The sequence below is a fragment of the Ranitomeya imitator genome, chromosome 8 (assembly GCF_032444005.1).
Source record: "Ranitomeya imitator isolate aRanImi1 chromosome 8, aRanImi1.pri, whole genome shotgun sequence".
In the NCBI taxonomy this organism is placed as follows: domain Eukaryota; kingdom Metazoa; phylum Chordata; class Amphibia; order Anura; family Dendrobatidae; genus Ranitomeya; species Ranitomeya imitator.
In genome coordinates this window covers 36,074,335-36,093,319 of record NC_091289.1, presented here as the reverse complement: position 1 = coordinate 36,093,319, position 18,985 = coordinate 36,074,335, and the positions used below count along the sequence as shown (strand labels likewise).

The 18,985-nt window shown below is 43.5% G+C and overlaps 1 protein-coding gene and 1 long non-coding RNA gene across 4 annotated transcripts in view; one reads left to right on the top strand and one right to left on the bottom strand.

The window, feature by feature from the left end:
* The window catches only part of LOC138647612 (uncharacterized), a 78,202-nt gene that overhangs the window by 53,364 nt on the left and 5,853 nt on the right, over positions 1 to 18,985 (top strand). For both annotated transcript variants that reach the window (XR_011315009.1, XR_011315010.1), the window contains exon 4: positions 18,327 to 18,505. This is a non-coding gene — a long non-coding RNA (uncharacterized lncRNA). The remainder of the gene's footprint in view (positions 1 to 18,326; positions 18,506 to 18,985) is intronic.
* Positions 1,971 to 18,985, bottom strand: part of SUSD3 (sushi domain containing 3) — a 73,481-nt gene continuing 56,466 nt past the window's right edge. For both annotated transcript variants that reach the window (XM_069736738.1, XM_069736739.1), the window contains 2 exons: positions 10,174 to 10,335; positions 1,971 to 2,989 (listed from right to left, as the gene is read on the bottom strand). In XM_069736738.1, the coding sequence (XP_069592839.1) occupies positions 2,773 to 2,989; positions 10,174 to 10,335 (379 nt within the window). In that variant the 3' untranslated portion in view covers positions 1,971 to 2,772. The remainder of the gene's footprint in view (positions 2,990 to 10,173; positions 10,336 to 18,985) is intronic.

Here is an 18,985-nt window from a genome sequence, read left to right as displayed (position 1 = left end):
CATGTACTGTCCTGCTCTCTACCTGTACTACATGTACTGTCCTGCTCTCCACCTGTACTACATGTACTGTCCTGCTCTCTACCTGTACTACATGTACTGTCCTGCTCTATACCTGTACTACATGTACTGTCCTGCTCTCTACCTGTACTACATGTACTGTACTGCTCTCTACCTGTACTACATGTACTGTACTGCTCTCTACCTGTACTACATGTACTGTACTGAACTCCACCTGTACTACATGTACTGTCCTGCTCTCCACCTGTACTACATGTACTGTACTGCTCTCTACCTGTACTACATGTACTGTCCTGCTCTCTACCTGTACTACATGTACTGTCCTGCTCTATACCTGTACTACATGTACTTTCCTGCTCTCCACCTGTACTACATGTACTGTACTGCTCTCCACCTGTACTACATGTACTGTCCTGCTCTCTACCTGTACTACACGTACTGTCCTGCTCTCTACCTGTACTACACGTACTGTCCTGTTCTCTACCTGTACTACATGTACTGTACTGCTCTATACCTGTACTACATGTACTCTCCTGCTCTCCACCTGTACTACATGTACTGTACTGCTCTCCACCTGTACTACATGTACTGTCCTGCTCTCCACCTGTACTACACGTACTGTCCTGCTCTCTACCTGTACTACACGTACTGTTACTGTCCTGTTCTCTACCTGTACTACATGTACTGTTCTGCTCTCCACCTGTACTACATGTACTGTCCTGCTCACCACCTGTACATGTACTGTCCTGCTCTCTACCTGTACTACATGTACTGTCCTGCTCTCTACCTGTACTACATGTACTGTACTGAACTCCACCTGTACTACATGTACTGTCCTGCTCTCCACCTGTACTACATGTACTGTACTGCTCTCCACCTGTACTACATGTACTGTCCTGCTCTCCACCTGTACTACATGTACTGTACTGCTCTCCACCTGTACTACATGTACTGTACTGCTCTCCACCTGTACTACATGTACTGTACTGCTCTCCACCTGTACTACATGTACTGTACTGCTCTCTACCTGTACTACATGTACTGTCCTGCTCTCTACCTGTACTACATGTACTGTACTGAACTCCACCTGTACTACATGTACTGTCTGGCTCTTTACCTGTACTTCATGTACTGTACTGCTCTCCACCTGTACTACATGTACTGTACTGCTCTCCACCTGTACTACATGTACTGTCCTGCTCTCCACCTGTACTACATGTACTGTCCTGCTCTCCACCTGTACTACATGTACTGTCCTGCTCTCCACCTGTACTACATGTACTGTCCTGCTCTCTACCTGTACTACATGTACTGTCCTGCTCTCTACCTGTACTACATGTACTGTCCTGCTCTCTACCTGTACTACATGTACTGTACTGAACTCCACCTGTACTACATGTACTGTCCTGCTCTCCACCTGTACTACATGTACTGTACTGCTCTCCACCTGTACTACATGTACTGTCCTGCTCTCCACCTGTACTACATGTACTGTACTGCTCTCCACCTGTACTACATGTACTGTACTGCTCTCCACCTGTACTACATGTACTGTACTGCTCTCTACCTGTACTACATGTACTGTCCTGCTCTCTACCTGTACTACATGTACTGTACTGCTCTCCACCTGTACTACATGTACTGTACTGCTCTCCACCTGTACTACATGTACTGTACTGCTCTCTACCTGTACTACATCTACTATACTGCTCTATACCTGTACTACATGTACTCTCCTGCTCTCCACCTGTACTACATGTACTGTACTGCTCTCCACCTGTACTACATGTACTGTACTGCTCTCCACCTGTACTACACGTACTGTCCTGCTCTCTACCTGTACTACATCTACTATACTGCTCTACCTATACAACATGTATCGTACTGCTCTTTACTTGTGCTATATGCATTGTACTGCTGCCTACCTGTGCTCTTTGGTCATCAGGTAAGTCCCTGAACAAGCCCTATTCCTCATCCAAAAAAGTGATTTACAACTTCCAGGACGGTCATTTGACGCTTATACATAAGGATTTGCTGTATCTGTATTAGTTATGTTCCTTATATTACATTTTTTTATTATTTTGGGTTGACATTTTAAGGTTTTTTTTGTATTAATGTTCTGAGTTTTGGTGTCAATAGTTTTGGTCCCTACGGTCATCCCAATGCCATCTAGCATTGTAGATCGAGAGAAAACTGTTCTTTTATTCTTGACTCCTCTTTGGTGCATAGTTTGTTTAGCAAAATGTCTGGTCACAAAAATTGCCTCTTGAAAAAGCGAATTTGTGTGAAAACAAAAAAAGGGATCGAGGGGCAGATTTTGGAGCAATGAGTAAGAACATGAGTTGTGGTGGTCCTCCCCCGCGTCATATCAGAGTAACGCACGACATTGATAAAGTCCCATGAAAAGACGACGATTCTTCTTTGAACAAATCAGATCACACTTTATAAATCTAAAAAATACATTCCTGTATTGAAAATGTTTGTATCTTACATAATTCCGTGTATCATCACACATATGTACAGAAGCAGATCACAATTTACAGTAATGCACCTGGTATGGCAGTCGAGGACTGTGTCCGTGGGTTGAGATCTTCTCATATCTCCAAGCTCCTCTGCATCTTGGATCATGGGAAATCAGACAAATCCTCCAGGAATTTTTTGCGCTAATCTTATAAATGTCAATGATTCATGTCTAAGGCACATAGTTATAACAAATAAAGAGTCCAAAAATCTTGGCCACCTCAATCCATGCTGTTATTCCGGGACGTAGGCTTCAGGTCTCCTATGAGAATTTTTTTCATGTCCGTAAATCTCAACAATGTGCATTCCGCTAATAGTCTGTACGGCAACATTAGAAGCAGGGACCAGAGATCGGCTCGAGCGCTCCTTACTGACCTTATGGTGACAATACCCACAATGCCTCTCTCTATAATTATGTGCCATGCAGTCATTATTACAAAGGTCTTGGCATCTGCAAGAGAAAAAAATAAGTAAATCATGTATTTGATTATTTGAAAAAAAAAAAAAATAAAATTACCCCCCAATTCATCATTGTTTAGTTTTTTGTGTTTTGCACCATTTTTCTTTTGTTTGCCCCCAATTCATTATTCTATTTGCACCTTTTAAAAGTCTATTTTATATGTGCTCGTCTTTATTTTTCGTGCAGAGTGGAGTTTAGCGATTCCAGATGTTTTCGCCGGATTCATCAATTGCGAATTTTTAAAAAGTTGCAAAATTTGAGGCCGTTTCACCCCAACTTCCCTTGCTGTACTTCCATTTTTTTGGTGCAATTTTTGCCACTTTTGGCAGCGAAAGTCACAAAAGCCGTTCCAGACAGAATTAAAGCCATTTTTTTACTTTGCAGCAAATTCACGAATCACATTCGCCATTTTGATGAATTTGGTACCAAAAATGGAAACTGATACCACAAGACAAAGAGATAAAGTGTCTTAAAAAATGCTAATGATGAATCGGGGCCAGAATCTTTCAACACATTTAATATGTTTGTGAACAGGTTATATTACTTATACTGATCCCGATTTCCAGCCCTTATTATACTCCAGAGCGGCACTCACTATTCTGCTGGGAATGTCACTTTGTATTTGTGTACATACATTACATAGCCTCTACTAATGCTGAGCTACATCTTACATTATACTTCAGAGCTGCACTCACTATTCTGCTGGGGATGTCACCTTGCACCTGCGTATATGCACATTACATGCCCTCTACTGATGCCAAGTTACATCTAGTATTATATTTCAGAGCTGTACTCTCTATTCTGCTAGTGGAACCACTATATACATACTTACAGTACATAACATATCATGCACAGATGTGGAGTTACAGGCTGTATTATTACACTCCAGAGCTGCACTCACTATTCTGCTGGAATACATACAGTACATTACATATAATATACAGATGCGGAGTTATAGGCTGCATTACATTCCAGAGCTACACTCACTATTCTGCTGATGGAGTCACTATGCAGAAACATCACATTGCTTAATGTAAAATCAGAAGCGTAGGCACTGTACAATACACAGATGGAGCTAGAAAAGTAATGAGTTTTCAATTGGGAAGCCTGCAGAATTCTGAATACAGCTCCAAACTGAAAAGTGTTATTGAAGGCTAAATATTTTACTATGAGCCAAAAAACTAACAGGCAGTTAGCTACTAACTAGTTAGAAACTAAATGCCTTTTCTATCCGGCGCTGGTTCAGAACAGTCATTTACCGCTCCTGACAGCGATTCAGCTGTTCCACATCAACAGAGAAGCTCTTCTTCTTCCGGGTGCTCTGTCGACAGGGTGTGACTGCCGACGTCATGGTCATTAACAGCCAGCTTCCCACAGTTAGGCAGTTGGGAGCCGGCTGTCAATCAGCATGACATAGAAAGTCATCTACACTACAGTAGAGAAGCCACTGCTATGTTGATGTGACATCAGCGGAAGCCACAGGATCGCTGGCAGGAGCGGTCTGTGACTTCTCTTTGCCGGTAGAGATCTGAGCTGGGCAGAATATGCAGGTAATTAGAAACTGCTTGCCTGTTAGTGCTTATGGAGCGCCCCCAGACACAGGGCCACAGGTTACTCGGTACCGGTCCTCTCTGTCTCAGTTCTGGGGTTGTCACGGTGGCTGGACCCGGTCCGTGACCCTGCTAAGGGGCGTCCAATAAAAGAGATGATGAAAGTCAGCTAATGCTTCGTGACGCCACCTGTGGTATTCGGCCAGGGAGACCGACGCTGCTTGGGGTCCACTGGGGTGATGTGATGGCAGCTAGATGGTATACCTTCCCACAGGTGAAGTATGTCCCCAGGGCTTCCCAATAACGTAGATGGCGATGGTGTGAGGTGCAGTCAATAACGAGGACACAGGGTTGCAGTCTCTTTACCTCTTTACTGAAGGCTTCAGGATCCTCAATCCAGAGCACTGTTAACAGGGCTGTCTGAGACCGGCCGGTCCGAAGGCACATCCACAGTTCCCTTTGCAGGTGGAAATCGTGGCCTACCACTAGCGCCTGTGTGTTGTAGTGCTTCCCTGCTGAGCATTCGGGATAATCCTCACAACTTCTATTCTCGTTCGTTCCAGTTCTTTCTAGTTCTTTCTATTCTCCGTCCCCCAGGTTTATTATGGCTAGGACACACCCGTTTGACAGGAAGGCTTGGAGCTCTTCCGGAACCCTAGAGATGCCCCTCTCCACGCGTTGCCCCCTATGTCTGCTTAGGTGATGATGTAAGGTAGACAGCCAACCTATAATTAACTGTCCTGCGGTATTTGAAGTAAGGCATAAAGTCAGTTACTTCCTCGGTGTTCCGGCCACCGGCTACGCGCCTCAGTAGGATGTTGCCATTCTCCGGCCACGACTCCTACTGGCTCTCCTTTGTGCTTTGATCTCATTTCTCACTGTCCACAATATCCTTTGCTCCGTGTCCTTCCTTTGGATGCCGCCGCAGATAGCGCAGGCGCGGCTCCGTAACGTTCTATTCTTGTCGCTAGGTGCCTGCCAGGTTCCCACGCCTGACAGGGACCCCCCTGAATCTTCCCCGCAACACCCCCTGCCACGGGATGTTGCCTGAACAAAACCCAGTCAGCTTCTGACTAACTTCCTATCCAACCCCTAGTTTTACCAGAGTGAGGAGTGGCCTAATAAATAAAACCCTTTGCTCCCCCTAGTGGCCGGAGGGTGAAGTATAATGTGTGCTGGTGATACCTGGTCAGATGAACTCCTTTAGTGCCATCAGACGTACCATCACTCCCCTTAGTGGCAGAGCGACATTACTGCAACGACCAGGTCTCTGGGGCGCTGCACTTAGGCCCACAATAAAAATATAATATAGCCCTGGAAAACCCCTTTATTATTCTGTATCCATAGGCTAAGTGCTATATAAGTAAGGGATAACTTAGTGATCACAGGGGTTATGACTATGAGCAATGAGACTGTAACCCTCCACAAGCACAGGATAGCAGACACTGGGAATTAAGGTACCGTCAAACTAGACGATATCGCTAGCGATCCGTGACGTTGCAGCGTCCTGGCTAGCGATATCGTCCAGTGTGACAGGCAGCAGCGATCAGGCCCCTGCTGTGATATCGCTGGTCGGGGAAGAAAGTCCAGAACTTTGTTTCGTCGCTGGATCTCCCGCTGACATCGCTGAATCGGCGTGTGTGACGCCGATTCAGCGATGTCTTCGCTGGTAACCAGGGTAAACATCGGGTTACTAAGCGCAGGGCCACGCTTAGTAACCCGATGTTTACCCTGGTTACCATCGTTAAAGTAAAAAAAAAAAACACTACATACTTACCTACCGCTGTCTGTCCCCGGCGCTCTGCTTCTCTGGTCTGGCTGTGAGCACAGCGGCTGGAAAGCAGAGCGGTGACGTCACCGCTCTGCTTTTCGGCTGCCCGGCGCTCACAGCCAGAGCAGAGAAGCAGAGCGCCGGGGACAGACAACGGTAGGTAAGTATGTAGTGGTTGTTTTTTTTTACTTTAACGATGGTAACCAGGGTAAACATCGGGTTACTAAGCGCGGCCCTGCGCTTAGTAACCCGATGTTTACCCTGGTTACCGGCATCGTTGGTCGCTGGAGAGCTGTCTGTGTGACAGCTCTCCAGCGACGCTGCAGCGATCCGGATCGTTGTCAGTATCGCTGCAGCGTCGCTTAGTGTGACGGTACCTTTAGTCTGCAGAGTCCAGTGATGAATGCAGCAGAGATACAAATGCTCTATCTCTGCTCCATTCATTGTCCACAGGTCTACAGGAAACAGCTGAGTGCTGGACTTTATGGCATATGGCTTATCAGGCCATGAGGTGCACTACTGGCACCATGGCTGCCATCACTGAATGGTGGTGCCAGCAGTGCGACACATGACCACCGTGGCCATTGATTAGCTGCAGCAGCCGCATTCTAACTCTAAGGACCCATGGATTGCCAACGCTACATCGGCATAGGGAAGTCTATATTCTTTTTTTTTCACAACTTTTGCAGTCGTTTAAAAAATAAATGTAGAAAAGTTGGATAACGTAACTCCCAGTCATGCAAACAGCTGGCACCTTCGCTACACTTGACAGTCTGGGATTGGGAGGCCAATGACCTGAATAATTTACTTGACTAAGTGACAGAAAAACTGCCACTCACTAGGGAAAATGCCAACCGAGGGAGACGGCTCATTTAGGAAGGAGTCATCATGTAGGTAAGGTAATTGGAGCAGGAAGTTTGCCTTCGGTAATGAGAACAGTTTCCAGTAGAACATCATTTTTTTTTTTTTATTAAAATGTGCTGCAGACTACACATCGGCAGCACAGAGGCACAATGGTTAACAATGGTCAGCACTGGTGTCCTGGGTTCAAGCCTGACCAAGGGTGACATTAGCATGGTGTATGCAAGGACATAACCTAGAGTCCTGGGGTTAAGGAGTCAAAAAAGGTCCCTTTGGCCAATATGAAAAGATTATTGCTATTAAATAACTGTGCTAGCTAGACATTTCAGACCACTCTCTGCTTGAGTATTCAGCCTGATCTCCTAGACCTTGATCTGATTATCCCTGGATCCAATTGTGTCCTCATCGTAGCCCTTGTGATCCTGACCTTATTTTGTATTTTCCTTCAATTCGCTCCACCAGTGAGCAGCCACTTGGCATATATAACCTGCTAGGAGCCACTGCACCAAAAAAAGACCTCTTATAGCAGGAAAAAGGGTGACTCTCAGACCCTATTATCCAAGTGACCTGACCGTGGAAGCCCATTTTCAGCTCACGGATTGTTTCAACTTATATGGGTTTCTATTCAAATTAAACATAAAATACATTGATAGGTTACTGCTAGATTTAGCAGTACATGTGTACCGCCAACTGATAGTGGATGGGAATTGGGTGCAAATTCTGCAACATCGATATTGGAGGAGGAGCAGACTAATTTTAGAGTATACTAGGGTACCTGTGTTATGGAAAACTTCCTGTCTGGTGCCGGTACCCAAGACTTCTTCTCCTGCAACCCTAAATGACTATCGTCCTGTAGCCTTAACATCTCATGCTATGAAGGCCTTGGAAAGATTAGTGCTTGCTCACTTAAGACCAAGGGTCAATGCTTTTATCGATCCCCTTCAGTTTGCCTACCGACATAGATTGGGGGTGGATGATGCTATTCTTTCTCTGTTACATAGGGTACATTCATTTCTGGAGATTGACAGAACCATGGTGCGAGCGATGTTCTTCGATTTCTCGAGTGCATTTAACTCCCTGCAGCCACTTTTACTACACAAAAAGATGATTGATATGAAGGTGGAGGTGGGGATGAGAAATTGGATAACTGACTACCTATCAGATCGGCCACAGTTTGTACAGATGGGAGCAGTGGTGTCAAGCAGATTACTGAGCAGTGTAGGTGCCCCCCAGGGAACGGTGCTTGCGCCCTTTCTTTTCACTCTGTATACTTCAGACTTTCAGTACAAAATCTGAACTTTGCCACCTTCAAAAATTTTCGGATGACTCTGTGGTTGTGGGATGCATTAGGGGAGATCAGGGGGATGAGGAATACAGAAGGGTGGTGTCGAACATCGTGGATTGGTGCAATGGTAACTATCTACAACTAAATGTTAAGAAAACTAAGGAGTTGGTGGCCAACTATAGCAGGATAAAGATGGAATGCTTACCGATCACTATTGCTGGTCAGGAGGTAGAGCAGGTGGAGAGTTACAAACATTTGGGGGTCCATTTGGATAGCAAACTGGACTGGAGATGCCACTCAGAGTTTGTCTACAAGAAGGGGATGAGCAGATTGTATTTCCTAAGGAAACTGAGGTCTTTTAATGTGTGCAGCAAAATGTTAGAAATGTTCTACCAATCTGTAGTGGCAAGTGCCATCTTTTTTGCAATCACATGCTGGGGTAGTAGTGTGCTCGCCTCTGATGCTAATAAGCTGAATAAGATTATTAAGAAGGCAAGTTCTGCTGTCGGCTGCAATCTGGACTCTTTTGGGGAGGTAGTGGAGAAAAGAACTCTGAGAAAGTGTATGGCAATTATGAACAATAATGCACATCCACTATATGAGCTATTCATGAGACAGAAGAGCACCTTCAGTAACCGGCTAATACTTCTGAGGTGTAAGAAGGAAAAATATAGGAAATCGTTTGTGCCAACTGCCATGGGAATGTACAACAATAACATTAGGGTTAAACCACCAAGGTGAATGTCTACTTATTTCTCTACATTTCAGTTCACTCGTTGTGTATGTCCTATTCTAATGTATAATGTATAATGTTCTTCTGTCAACTCCACTCTCATGTCAACTATGTAATTCTTTTATGATTTTTATGATTTAAGTTGTGCTCCTGTAATACTATAATTTCCCACGGGATCAACAAAGTGTATCGTATCGTATCGTACATTACATCTCGGAATCTGGCTCAAATTAGAGAAGAGCAAAAAAAATTGAGTGGATTTGAATTCTACTCAAATTTTATGAAAATTCATATTTGCCAAAATGCTGTCACGTGGAGTCAGCGGCTGCCAATTTTCTGAACCGTAAAGGGCCATCAAAAGTCTTTAAAAAACTTATACTTACCTCCCACCCTCCACTCCGCTCCATTACCCATTTGGTCCTCGCCACATCTTCTGATCCCCTGCCACTCTTGCAGAAATTCCTGCGTCTCTTACACCCAACCGGGACTTCGGGCTGTAATGAGGCAAAGTCACAGCTCACGCTGTGACGTCATGAACTTACTTCTCCCATGCCTTCATCAAAATCGAGAGTTCCAGCTCAGGGCGAGAGGACCGAGGATTTCGACGCGAGGGGCAGGGTATAAATGATGCAATGAGGATGGAACTGGTGGCGGTGAGTACTGGAGAGAATGGAGAAGTGAACGGAAAGGTGAGTATAAGGATTTTTTTTTGGACTGGAGGATAAGAAGGGGCATTAAATTTGTGGAGAATAAAGCGGAATTTCCCTGGAAAAAAATGCATGAACAGGTGAATTGGAATTTTGCCAGATCCGCTCAACTCTTGCTCTAACATCTGCGACATAGGTACAACCCAATTGATTGCTGACCCCATTGGGCACAAGGGCTGATCAAAGTAGTAGCAGATCTAGTATATGCTCATGTAGGTTTCCCATATTATAGCATAATTAAATTATGTATTGTATATTTGATCCTTACCTACAAAATCCCTGGTTCTCATAAGCCATATTCATCCAGTCGTCAATTCTCGGCCGGCTCCCTGGCTTGTTGTTATTGTTATTTCTTCCTTTCATTGCAAAGTACGCAGCCTGCATGTTCTCCAGTTCCTCACACTCTAATTGATGCCACATGACCTTGTCTCTGCACAACGCGAGATGACAAAAGATTAGATGAATGCGGGAGACAAATCATCAGAATATGCATATTGTCAATGCACCTTCTCTCGGAGCCACATCCAACAGCGGAGATTTCAGTCTCATGTCACAATTTGATATATTTTGCCGAATGTTACATTCTGTTTGTCTACAATTCACAGTTGAGAATATTAACATGAATCCATTTTGATCACGTACAACCTTTTCTGCTTTCGGCTTCATTGTTTGGGAAGCCGCTTATCCTGCTATGCATTTTATGGAAATAAAAACAGCAGAACGGCAGATTCTGAAGTTGGAGTATAAATGAGAAAATTCTGTGTTTTCTATAAAATGAGAAAAAGACTGATGGCTCAATCGCAACTCATTCTGATAGAAGAAACTTTTCATGTTTCACCTTGAGATCACTCTATATTATTCTTAGGGAAATGTTCACTTTTTTTCTCCATAATTTTACAATCTAAATATAGAATAATTCTGCAAAAAAAGAAAAGGAGAAGTAACTTTACCTGGTAATGATTCTGAGTCACAAAACTAATAACAGCACATTGAAACAAGACTGAGTGCAGCAGAAAATTCCCAGTAGAATCCGCTGTGGCAAACAATGCATCAAGGCACACATTTTTATGCAGATTTCATGTGGAATTGAAATGAAAAAGGTAAAATCCAGGATAAAAATCTGACACACAAAATATCATTATACAGATTTAAAATCCACAGTGCCTGTCAATTTACAGTGCACAATTTTTAAGCAGCGCGTGGATGAGATTTTATTTAATATTTTGCAGATTTTCTGCACACACTGCCACAGAAGAAAAAAACACACTGCATTCGCTAAGTGGAAAACTCCCTTTTTTCAGCAATTCATAATTCTGCAGACCTCAAGCCTGAATCTCACTATTGTTTGCTTCTTCAGTGGGAAGTATAGTCTTAATACTAGACGATGGTTGCACAGTAATATTATATATATTTTTTTATGTGCATCTCTTCTTGCAATCCCAGAGATACTCGATCAGACACTGAGATCAGGTCTGTGGGGGACATATCATCCCTTCCAGGACTTTCTTTTTTTCTATGCTGCAGATAGTTCTCAAAGACATTGGCTGGATGTTTGGGGTCATTGTCCTGCTGCAAAATAAAGTCGTAGCCAATTAGATGCTTACTTCATAGTATTGCAAACTGGTTAAGTGTCTGCCTGTATTTCTGAGCAGTGAGAATACCATTAATTTGGACTCGAGATAATTGGATCGATTAGCGGAGGGTCGAGTTCAAGTCGAATTTCTTGAAATTCGTGGTTTGATGCGAATTCGAACATCCTGAGATCTGATTCAAGTAACCCCCGGATGAGGCACGGAGGGTCGGAAGTAAGGGGGCAAGACCGGGACAGGTAGCCACTGACCAGGTGATTGGGGACTTTGAGAAAAGGCAGGGAGAACAACAAGGAAGGAGGGGGGAGGAAGTAAAGGATTGACAAAGGGGGAAATTACATAGGGGAAGTGACCTAGGCATGGGGGAGAAGGAGGGAGATCAAGGGGGATAAAAGGGTAACCCTCTTTCACTCCCAGGATGGCCGGACAACAAGCAGTGGATGGTTACGGGTTGTTGATGGTCTGGTGAGACTTGGGTGATACCCGACGAGGCAAGTCGGGGTCACATCATGGGACCCGGAGGGCAACCCGATGTTGGAGGTCGGGTGCGCAGTACCGATTGGTGGGTAACCGATGATGGAAGTCGGGTACAGGTTTAACGGTGTGGAGGCAACCTCTTCCCTCAATTCATGGTGCTTCCGATCCTCGAGGAAAACGCGGCTGGAAGTAAAGCTGGGAGGGAAGAGGCAATACCAATGTTTTAATCACCAGACCAAGATCGGGTTAGGTTCGAGGGCCCCACCAAGTGTCTTTAATTATTATTATTATTATTATTAATAAATTGGCTGCTGTGGTCGTTATCCAAAAGTACTGGTGTGGCGTGTTTATTCAAGGGAAAAAGGGGGAAGGTCACGGAAAGTCAACCTTGCCAAGGTCATGGATTGCCAAGAAAAAAAGGACTGAAGAAAAAGAAGCATCAGGGAGAGGGCTAATGTATTTTTACGTTGACTTATGGGCCTCAAAATAAAGCCCTGCAACTATGATATCTTACGGACCCTGCAGAGCTCTGATCTCAACATCATCAAGTCTGTCTGGGACTAAATGAAGAAACTGAAGGATTTGCACAAGCGACATCCACAGAAGATCTGTGGTTAGTTCTCCCAAGATGTTTGGAACAATCTCCTGCAGGTTTCCTCCTACAACTGTCTACACTGTTAGCGGTAGTATACCTAGAAGAATTGATGCTGTTGAGAAGGTGAAGGGCTGTCACACGAAACATTGATTTCATTTGGATTCCCCTTCAGTTCATTCATTTTTTTTATTTTTATCAATTATCAAAATGGAAACCAGAAATACTTCTATTTTTAAATGCATTCCTATCTTGCAGCATTTTTCTACACTTACATAAAACCTTTGCATACCTATACAGTATATGTATAGAACTTTTTTATTATTTTTTTTTTCTAAAATATTTTGGTTTTTCTAAATTCCACCACCTCACACAACTGAGACACTGAACCCCAAATTGCAAGTGGGGGGACCAGTCCAGAACGATGTATTTTACAATTCCAAATACTTGTCAGGCTTGGGATGATGTGTATTATCTCTGCAGGTTGTTTGCTTCACAGCGGTAAGTACGGTAAATATAAAGCACATTGCACTTACTATTCTTGCTTCAACCTCTATCGCTAGCCAAAAAAGCACATTGCAGCTAATCTGGAGGAGAGGAACCCTACAGAGCACAACTAAGGTGATCTGCAGTAACCACCATACAAAGTGTGGAGAGACCATCTTGGTTTGGATTGATGCTGAAGCCTTTATTTATGTAACATATTACTTTTTTCAAATAATGTTTACGTAATATTGCATTTTATTGGCAGGTGCCTATTCATTTAAAAAGTAACACGTTAACTTTTATTTAACTGTTCTATTGTTATTGTATGTTAATTTTTTTAATGCACTTCATTATCTTATTTTGCCTCCTTCTCTGAAACACTATGCTGCACCTTTCAATGAACAGATCTTTTAGAAGCTGCTTTCAACTGCTGCTTTGCACTTTCCATACAATATCTTCACACTGTTACATCCCTACCCATACCTGCTCTAGCAATGTCTGCCTTTGTCGCTAGCTATCACAGTATTCACTCTATGGGGTCGGGGATGACACAGGAGACACTATGGCCAATATCGCTGGGTGGTGCAGGCCCAGTCCAACCAGGGATACTAGTGTGGCTGTAACCTGTGGTGCTGCTTAGTTAGGGAGAAAGAGTGTGTTCATTGTCCCAACAGCAGTAATCAGCTTCCTGCTGAGGCCAATGGGCCAGTACTTCACCCTATTTAAATTTGCAGCATTTTGCTGGGAGTTGATAGTTCTTGTTTGGCTTTCCTTGATGTTTCTAGTACTCAAGGATGGACATCATTGGTTAAACCTTTGCAGCCGCACAGGGACTCAAGAAGTAAGGTGGTCCACTTCCACCTACAAAAAAGCAAGTAGCATCTGTCATAGACACATTATTGGCTGCAAAGGGCCAATATATCTTGCAACGGGGCCCTTTTTGGTCCATAACTGCTACTGCTAGCAATAAATTCTAACCCAGCTGATGACCCTAACCACATATGTTTTATATCCCCTCCTGATATTAACGCCAGCTTGTCTGACCTTCTGGTATTGACCTCAGCTTCAGTTTCTGGTTGTATCCCTCTTGATACTGACCCACCTTCATTTGATCAAATTTGCCTCAAGCTCGCTCCACCGGCCAGCAGCTACTACTTAGATACAACCCAGCAATAAGTTGAGTTCAGTAATGAATGAAGGCTGATGATCCTCTGCGATCTGCTGGAGAGAGTGGCTAGAGCCAAGTCTGTCTGAGGTAGCCTTTTCAACTGATCAGCTAAGGCAGGAATATGAAGACATTGAGTGCATTGGGATTTTTCTGTCCGAGTAGGGGGAGGGGTCTGAGAACCGAGAGACTCTGACAGTCAAATTCCCATACATAGATAGTCTGAATATAATGTAAGGATTTTGCCAAGCAGCAGATGAAAGGACCTTCTAAAAGAGCATAATCTGGTTACTGAAAAACTACCGCACAGTGTTTGTGAGGGAAGGTAGAAAAATAAGGTAAAAACAAACATAATTTTTGTACCTTACCTAGAGGATAATTACATAAAGCATAGTTACTTTTTAAGGTAGCAATGTTAGTATTTGTAAGGTTTGAGAGTAACACTGAGCACAATTCTGTCACAGTCATTATATGCATTATGTTTGTTCATGAGGGTGGGGGGTGATTGCTCTGGTTGAAACACATTCCCTCTTGACAGACCCATATTTTAGGAGTAGTTTTCAGCCTAATATTAATGGCAAGATCAGGGGCCAGAGCAAATAACATGGCTGTCAGTTCCGCAGAAGCCAGCCAGGAAGGGACCAGAGTAAATAAGTGCGCAGACCGAGAAAAGTGAAGACTTTCATATGGTGACTCACAGCTGGCCTGGGAGACCTTCAGTAAAAACATGAGGATACAGTAAGGTGCACTGACCAAGACTGGCACCGGATAAGACGTAGCAACACCTGAGAGGCCGGACTGCGAGACGTTCAAGAACAGGAATTCTTACATTGTTGAGCAACAAGTTGTATTCATTTAGGGCTGATCCCCACTATCTGTGAAGAATTCTGGATCCTCAATGCTTAGATGTATCTATACACCTTAGACAGCAGTCGGCTGAACTTTCCACCGATCAGTGGATTGCCATACATGTGAACACTCAGCATGGCATCACCCACTACCAAAGTTCTGCTCAACAGCTCTGCAGTGTCTTTGCAGGAAATTATTTAGCTCTTGTAAACTGCAAAAAATATACCATTAACTAGTTTATATTTACCAACATTTCTATGTGCAGATCTGCCCAGGGACCACCACAACCTGCCCAGTTTTGGTTGACCCAAGCTGCCCATTTTTCCTTGACCCAACCTGTCCAATTTTTGTTGACCCAACCTGCCCATTTTTGCTTGACCCAACCTGCCCAATTTTGGTTGACCCAACCTGCCCAATTTTGTTTGATTCAACCTACCCAATTTTGTTTGACCCAACCTGCCAATTTTTGGTTGATCCGACTAGTCCATTTTAGGTTGAAGTTTGCACAAACCCTACACCTTTGTGGTTCAGTTCACATAATTATTCCCCCAAATCAGAACCATCTTACCATGCTAATCTAAATTCTCCTACCCACAATTTGGCTTTACCCAAGGATCATCTGTCTTCTGAAAAAGTCATAGAGCTTCTACAAGAAGTTTATTTTTCCACCACTTGGCCAATTTATCAAGAATATTTGTTTTCACATTTCCCTGGGATTTCCATCGTGTGTTAATTACTCGGCCGAGACATTTTGGTGACAAAGACCTTGACTCTAGGTTTATTTTTACCATGTAATTAGTTTAATCTTCCACCTTCTGTGAGTTCGCGTTGATATTCTCACAGTTCAGAGCTTTTTATTCAGGGCAGGGTTCAGCATGCAGAAAGTGTTATATTTTCTGACAGTGATGAATTCAGACAACTTGCCAAGACGTCTATATACTGGCAGAGCCCTGGTCTGTACCCTTGGGCTACAGACCAGGGCTCCGGTCTGTACACACCCTTTCTTGTGTAGCAGACTCCTAATAATAGAAAAGAATAATATTTCAAGTGAACCTGTCCGCTTAGAACAGTGTGAAATCCTCTAGGGACCATGTTGTAGTTCAGGAGAACTTGGACAGATTAATGTCTAAAGTTTTGGGCAGGCCTAATTAATGATTGACAGCCTTTCTATTAAATGCATGCATACAGAGATAACGGTCAGTCACTGAATAGGACCGCCTACTGAACTCCTAAGCCCAAAAGAATTTCAATCGATAAAGAAAAAGTTATACTAAACCTTTTCCCACAAACTACATTTCAATTTGCTTAGTTCCTTTTGACCTATGACATTCTGCTGGTTGGTCAGATTACACTTCCAATATTTAGTTTACATGGCTCGTCCACTACTTTGGTGTTGGTGATAGGTCATGAGTATCTGATTGGCGGGGGTTTAACAAACGATATCTCCACTGATCAGCAGTTTGCAGTGAGTCGCAGTACCCAAGAATGGCCACTATACGGCGTACCGAGCAGTGTTGTTTACAGCTGTTTACCGCCTGTGTACACTGTTTACATCCGGTGGTGGAGCCACAAACGGATGGTCGATGGGATGTCGGATCACCATTGATCTGATATTGATCATCTTAGAAAGTCCAATCAAAAGTAGAGGGCAACCGTTTTATGCTTTTTTTTCTATAGAGGACAGGTTTATGGATGTAAATTGCAATGACCATTTTTACAGGATATATATAATTTTTGCTAAATAAAAAGATGAAGCTTTCATGCCTCATAACATTGTTTAAAGAATTCCCTGGTCATTCCTTGAATTTCATATAACACAACAATTTCTTAAAGGGATTATCCAGGACTAGATTTATTTATTTTACTCATTTATATTGTGCCATTATTTCCACAGCACTGTCCAGACATTATCAGCACTGTCCCCCATTGGGGATCATAATCTAAATTATTTTTTACTATGAGTCAAAGAACTAATAGGCAGGTAGTTGCCAATTACTTGCCTGTTGTGCCCAGTGCCGGTGTCTGCCAGCACAGAACGGTCACAGAGAGCTCCTGCCTGCGATTCTGCAGCTTCTACTGACGTCAGAGTAGTGGCTTCTCTTCCTCTGTGCTCTGCTGATGGGGTGTGACTGCCAACATCATGATGATTGACAGCCAGCTCCCCGCTGCCCAACTGCGGGGAGCTAGCTGCCAAACAGCAAGACACCTGCAGTTACGCCCAATCAATAGACCAGCCCGGAAGAAGGAGAACTGCTCTGTTGATGTGAAGCAGCTGAATCGCCGGCAGGAGCGGTCAGTGACCACTTTGAGCTGATGCTGGGTACAACAGACAGGTACCTGCCTGTTAGTCCTTTTGACTATGAGCCAAAAAACTAATATAGTTCAGGATAACCCCTTTAAGATTGCAATTAACCGGTGCGAGCTGCTACGGAGGGTGTGTATAGCAGGTTTGTTTATTTTAATTATTTTTAACATTACATTTTTTACTATTGATGCTGCATAGGCCGCGTCAATAGTAAAAAGTTGGGGACACACAGGGTTAATAGCGGCAGTAACGGAGTGCGTTACCCGCGCCATAACGCGGTCCGTTACCGCCAGCATTAACCCTGTGTTAGCGGTGACCGGAGGGGAGTATGCGGGCGACAGGCACTGACTGCGGGGAGTAAGGAGCGGCCATTTTCTTCCGGACTGCGCCCGTCGCTGATTGGTCGCGGCAGCCATGACAGGCAGCTGGCGAGACCAATCAGCGAATGAATAACCGTGACAGAAGGACAGACAGACGGACGGAAGTGACCCTTAGACAATTATATAGTAGATTAGCTCCTAAATTGATAGAATCCTTTGAAAAGTAACATCAATACCACCACTTACCCCCAAAACCTAAAAAGTAGAACACTGTCACCGATTCGGCACGACACCTTTGTCTCAATTCTAAATACACACTGAATTTGCCTCCTAAAGCCGGGGACTATGTGAATGGCAATTATAGGCTTTATCTTCTGAACAAAATGTCCATTAAACACTTAAAACGGATTTTTATAATACAAATGATAAGTAAAATTAATTTAACCAACACATAAGGCAAGTATATTTTGATGATAATTCCATGTGTCGTTTTCCTCCTCAGCTTTCCTCTTCTTCATTTATTTTTTGTTTTACTTTCCACTTAATTAACTTTAACACGATTTCAATTTAAGCTTAACAAAAACATAATGTTCCCCAGGCCGATTAAAGAGGAGCCTAATCGACGTCTCTTTTTTCAGGTGTCAAAAGAAAATTAATTTGGAAGATATTATTAGAAGTCATATCACCAATCTGTACTTGGGAATGAGAGGAAATTCTTGAACACACTTCATATTCTACTAATCACTGAAATTCTGTGAAAGGAAACCCTACAAGGAGCTTTACACTTGGATTACGCAACTGCAAATTCGCACCCATGGTAAGCAAGACTGGTTGCATGGTATTATTTTTACCCATTTTTTTTACAGGCATTGTCTCATGATGCATTTTTCATAGTTCATCCCACTCCCCTGACTCCTGAATTTTTGCTTGCCAGGAGGGCGGTGCGCTCCAGAATGATTGACAGTTCAGACCAGCGGTATGTTTGTGATGCTGGCTAGAGATGAGCAAATACATTATAATGGAATTTAATTCAACTCAAAATTTACAAAAAACAACATTCGCCAAATTGCAGATTATTTGTAACTTGCTATTTTGTGGATTCAGCAAAACAGCAGCAGCTGAACTACATTTTTCTGAATCATAATGGGTCATAAAAAGGTTAAAAATACAAAATCTTATATTCACCTCATCACTCCCCTCTCCGGGACACCTCTGCTACTCACAGCTCACCTCTCTAGCCCCTCTGCTACTAACCGCTCCAGCCTCTCTGCTCCTCACTGCTCCCCTCTCCATTGCC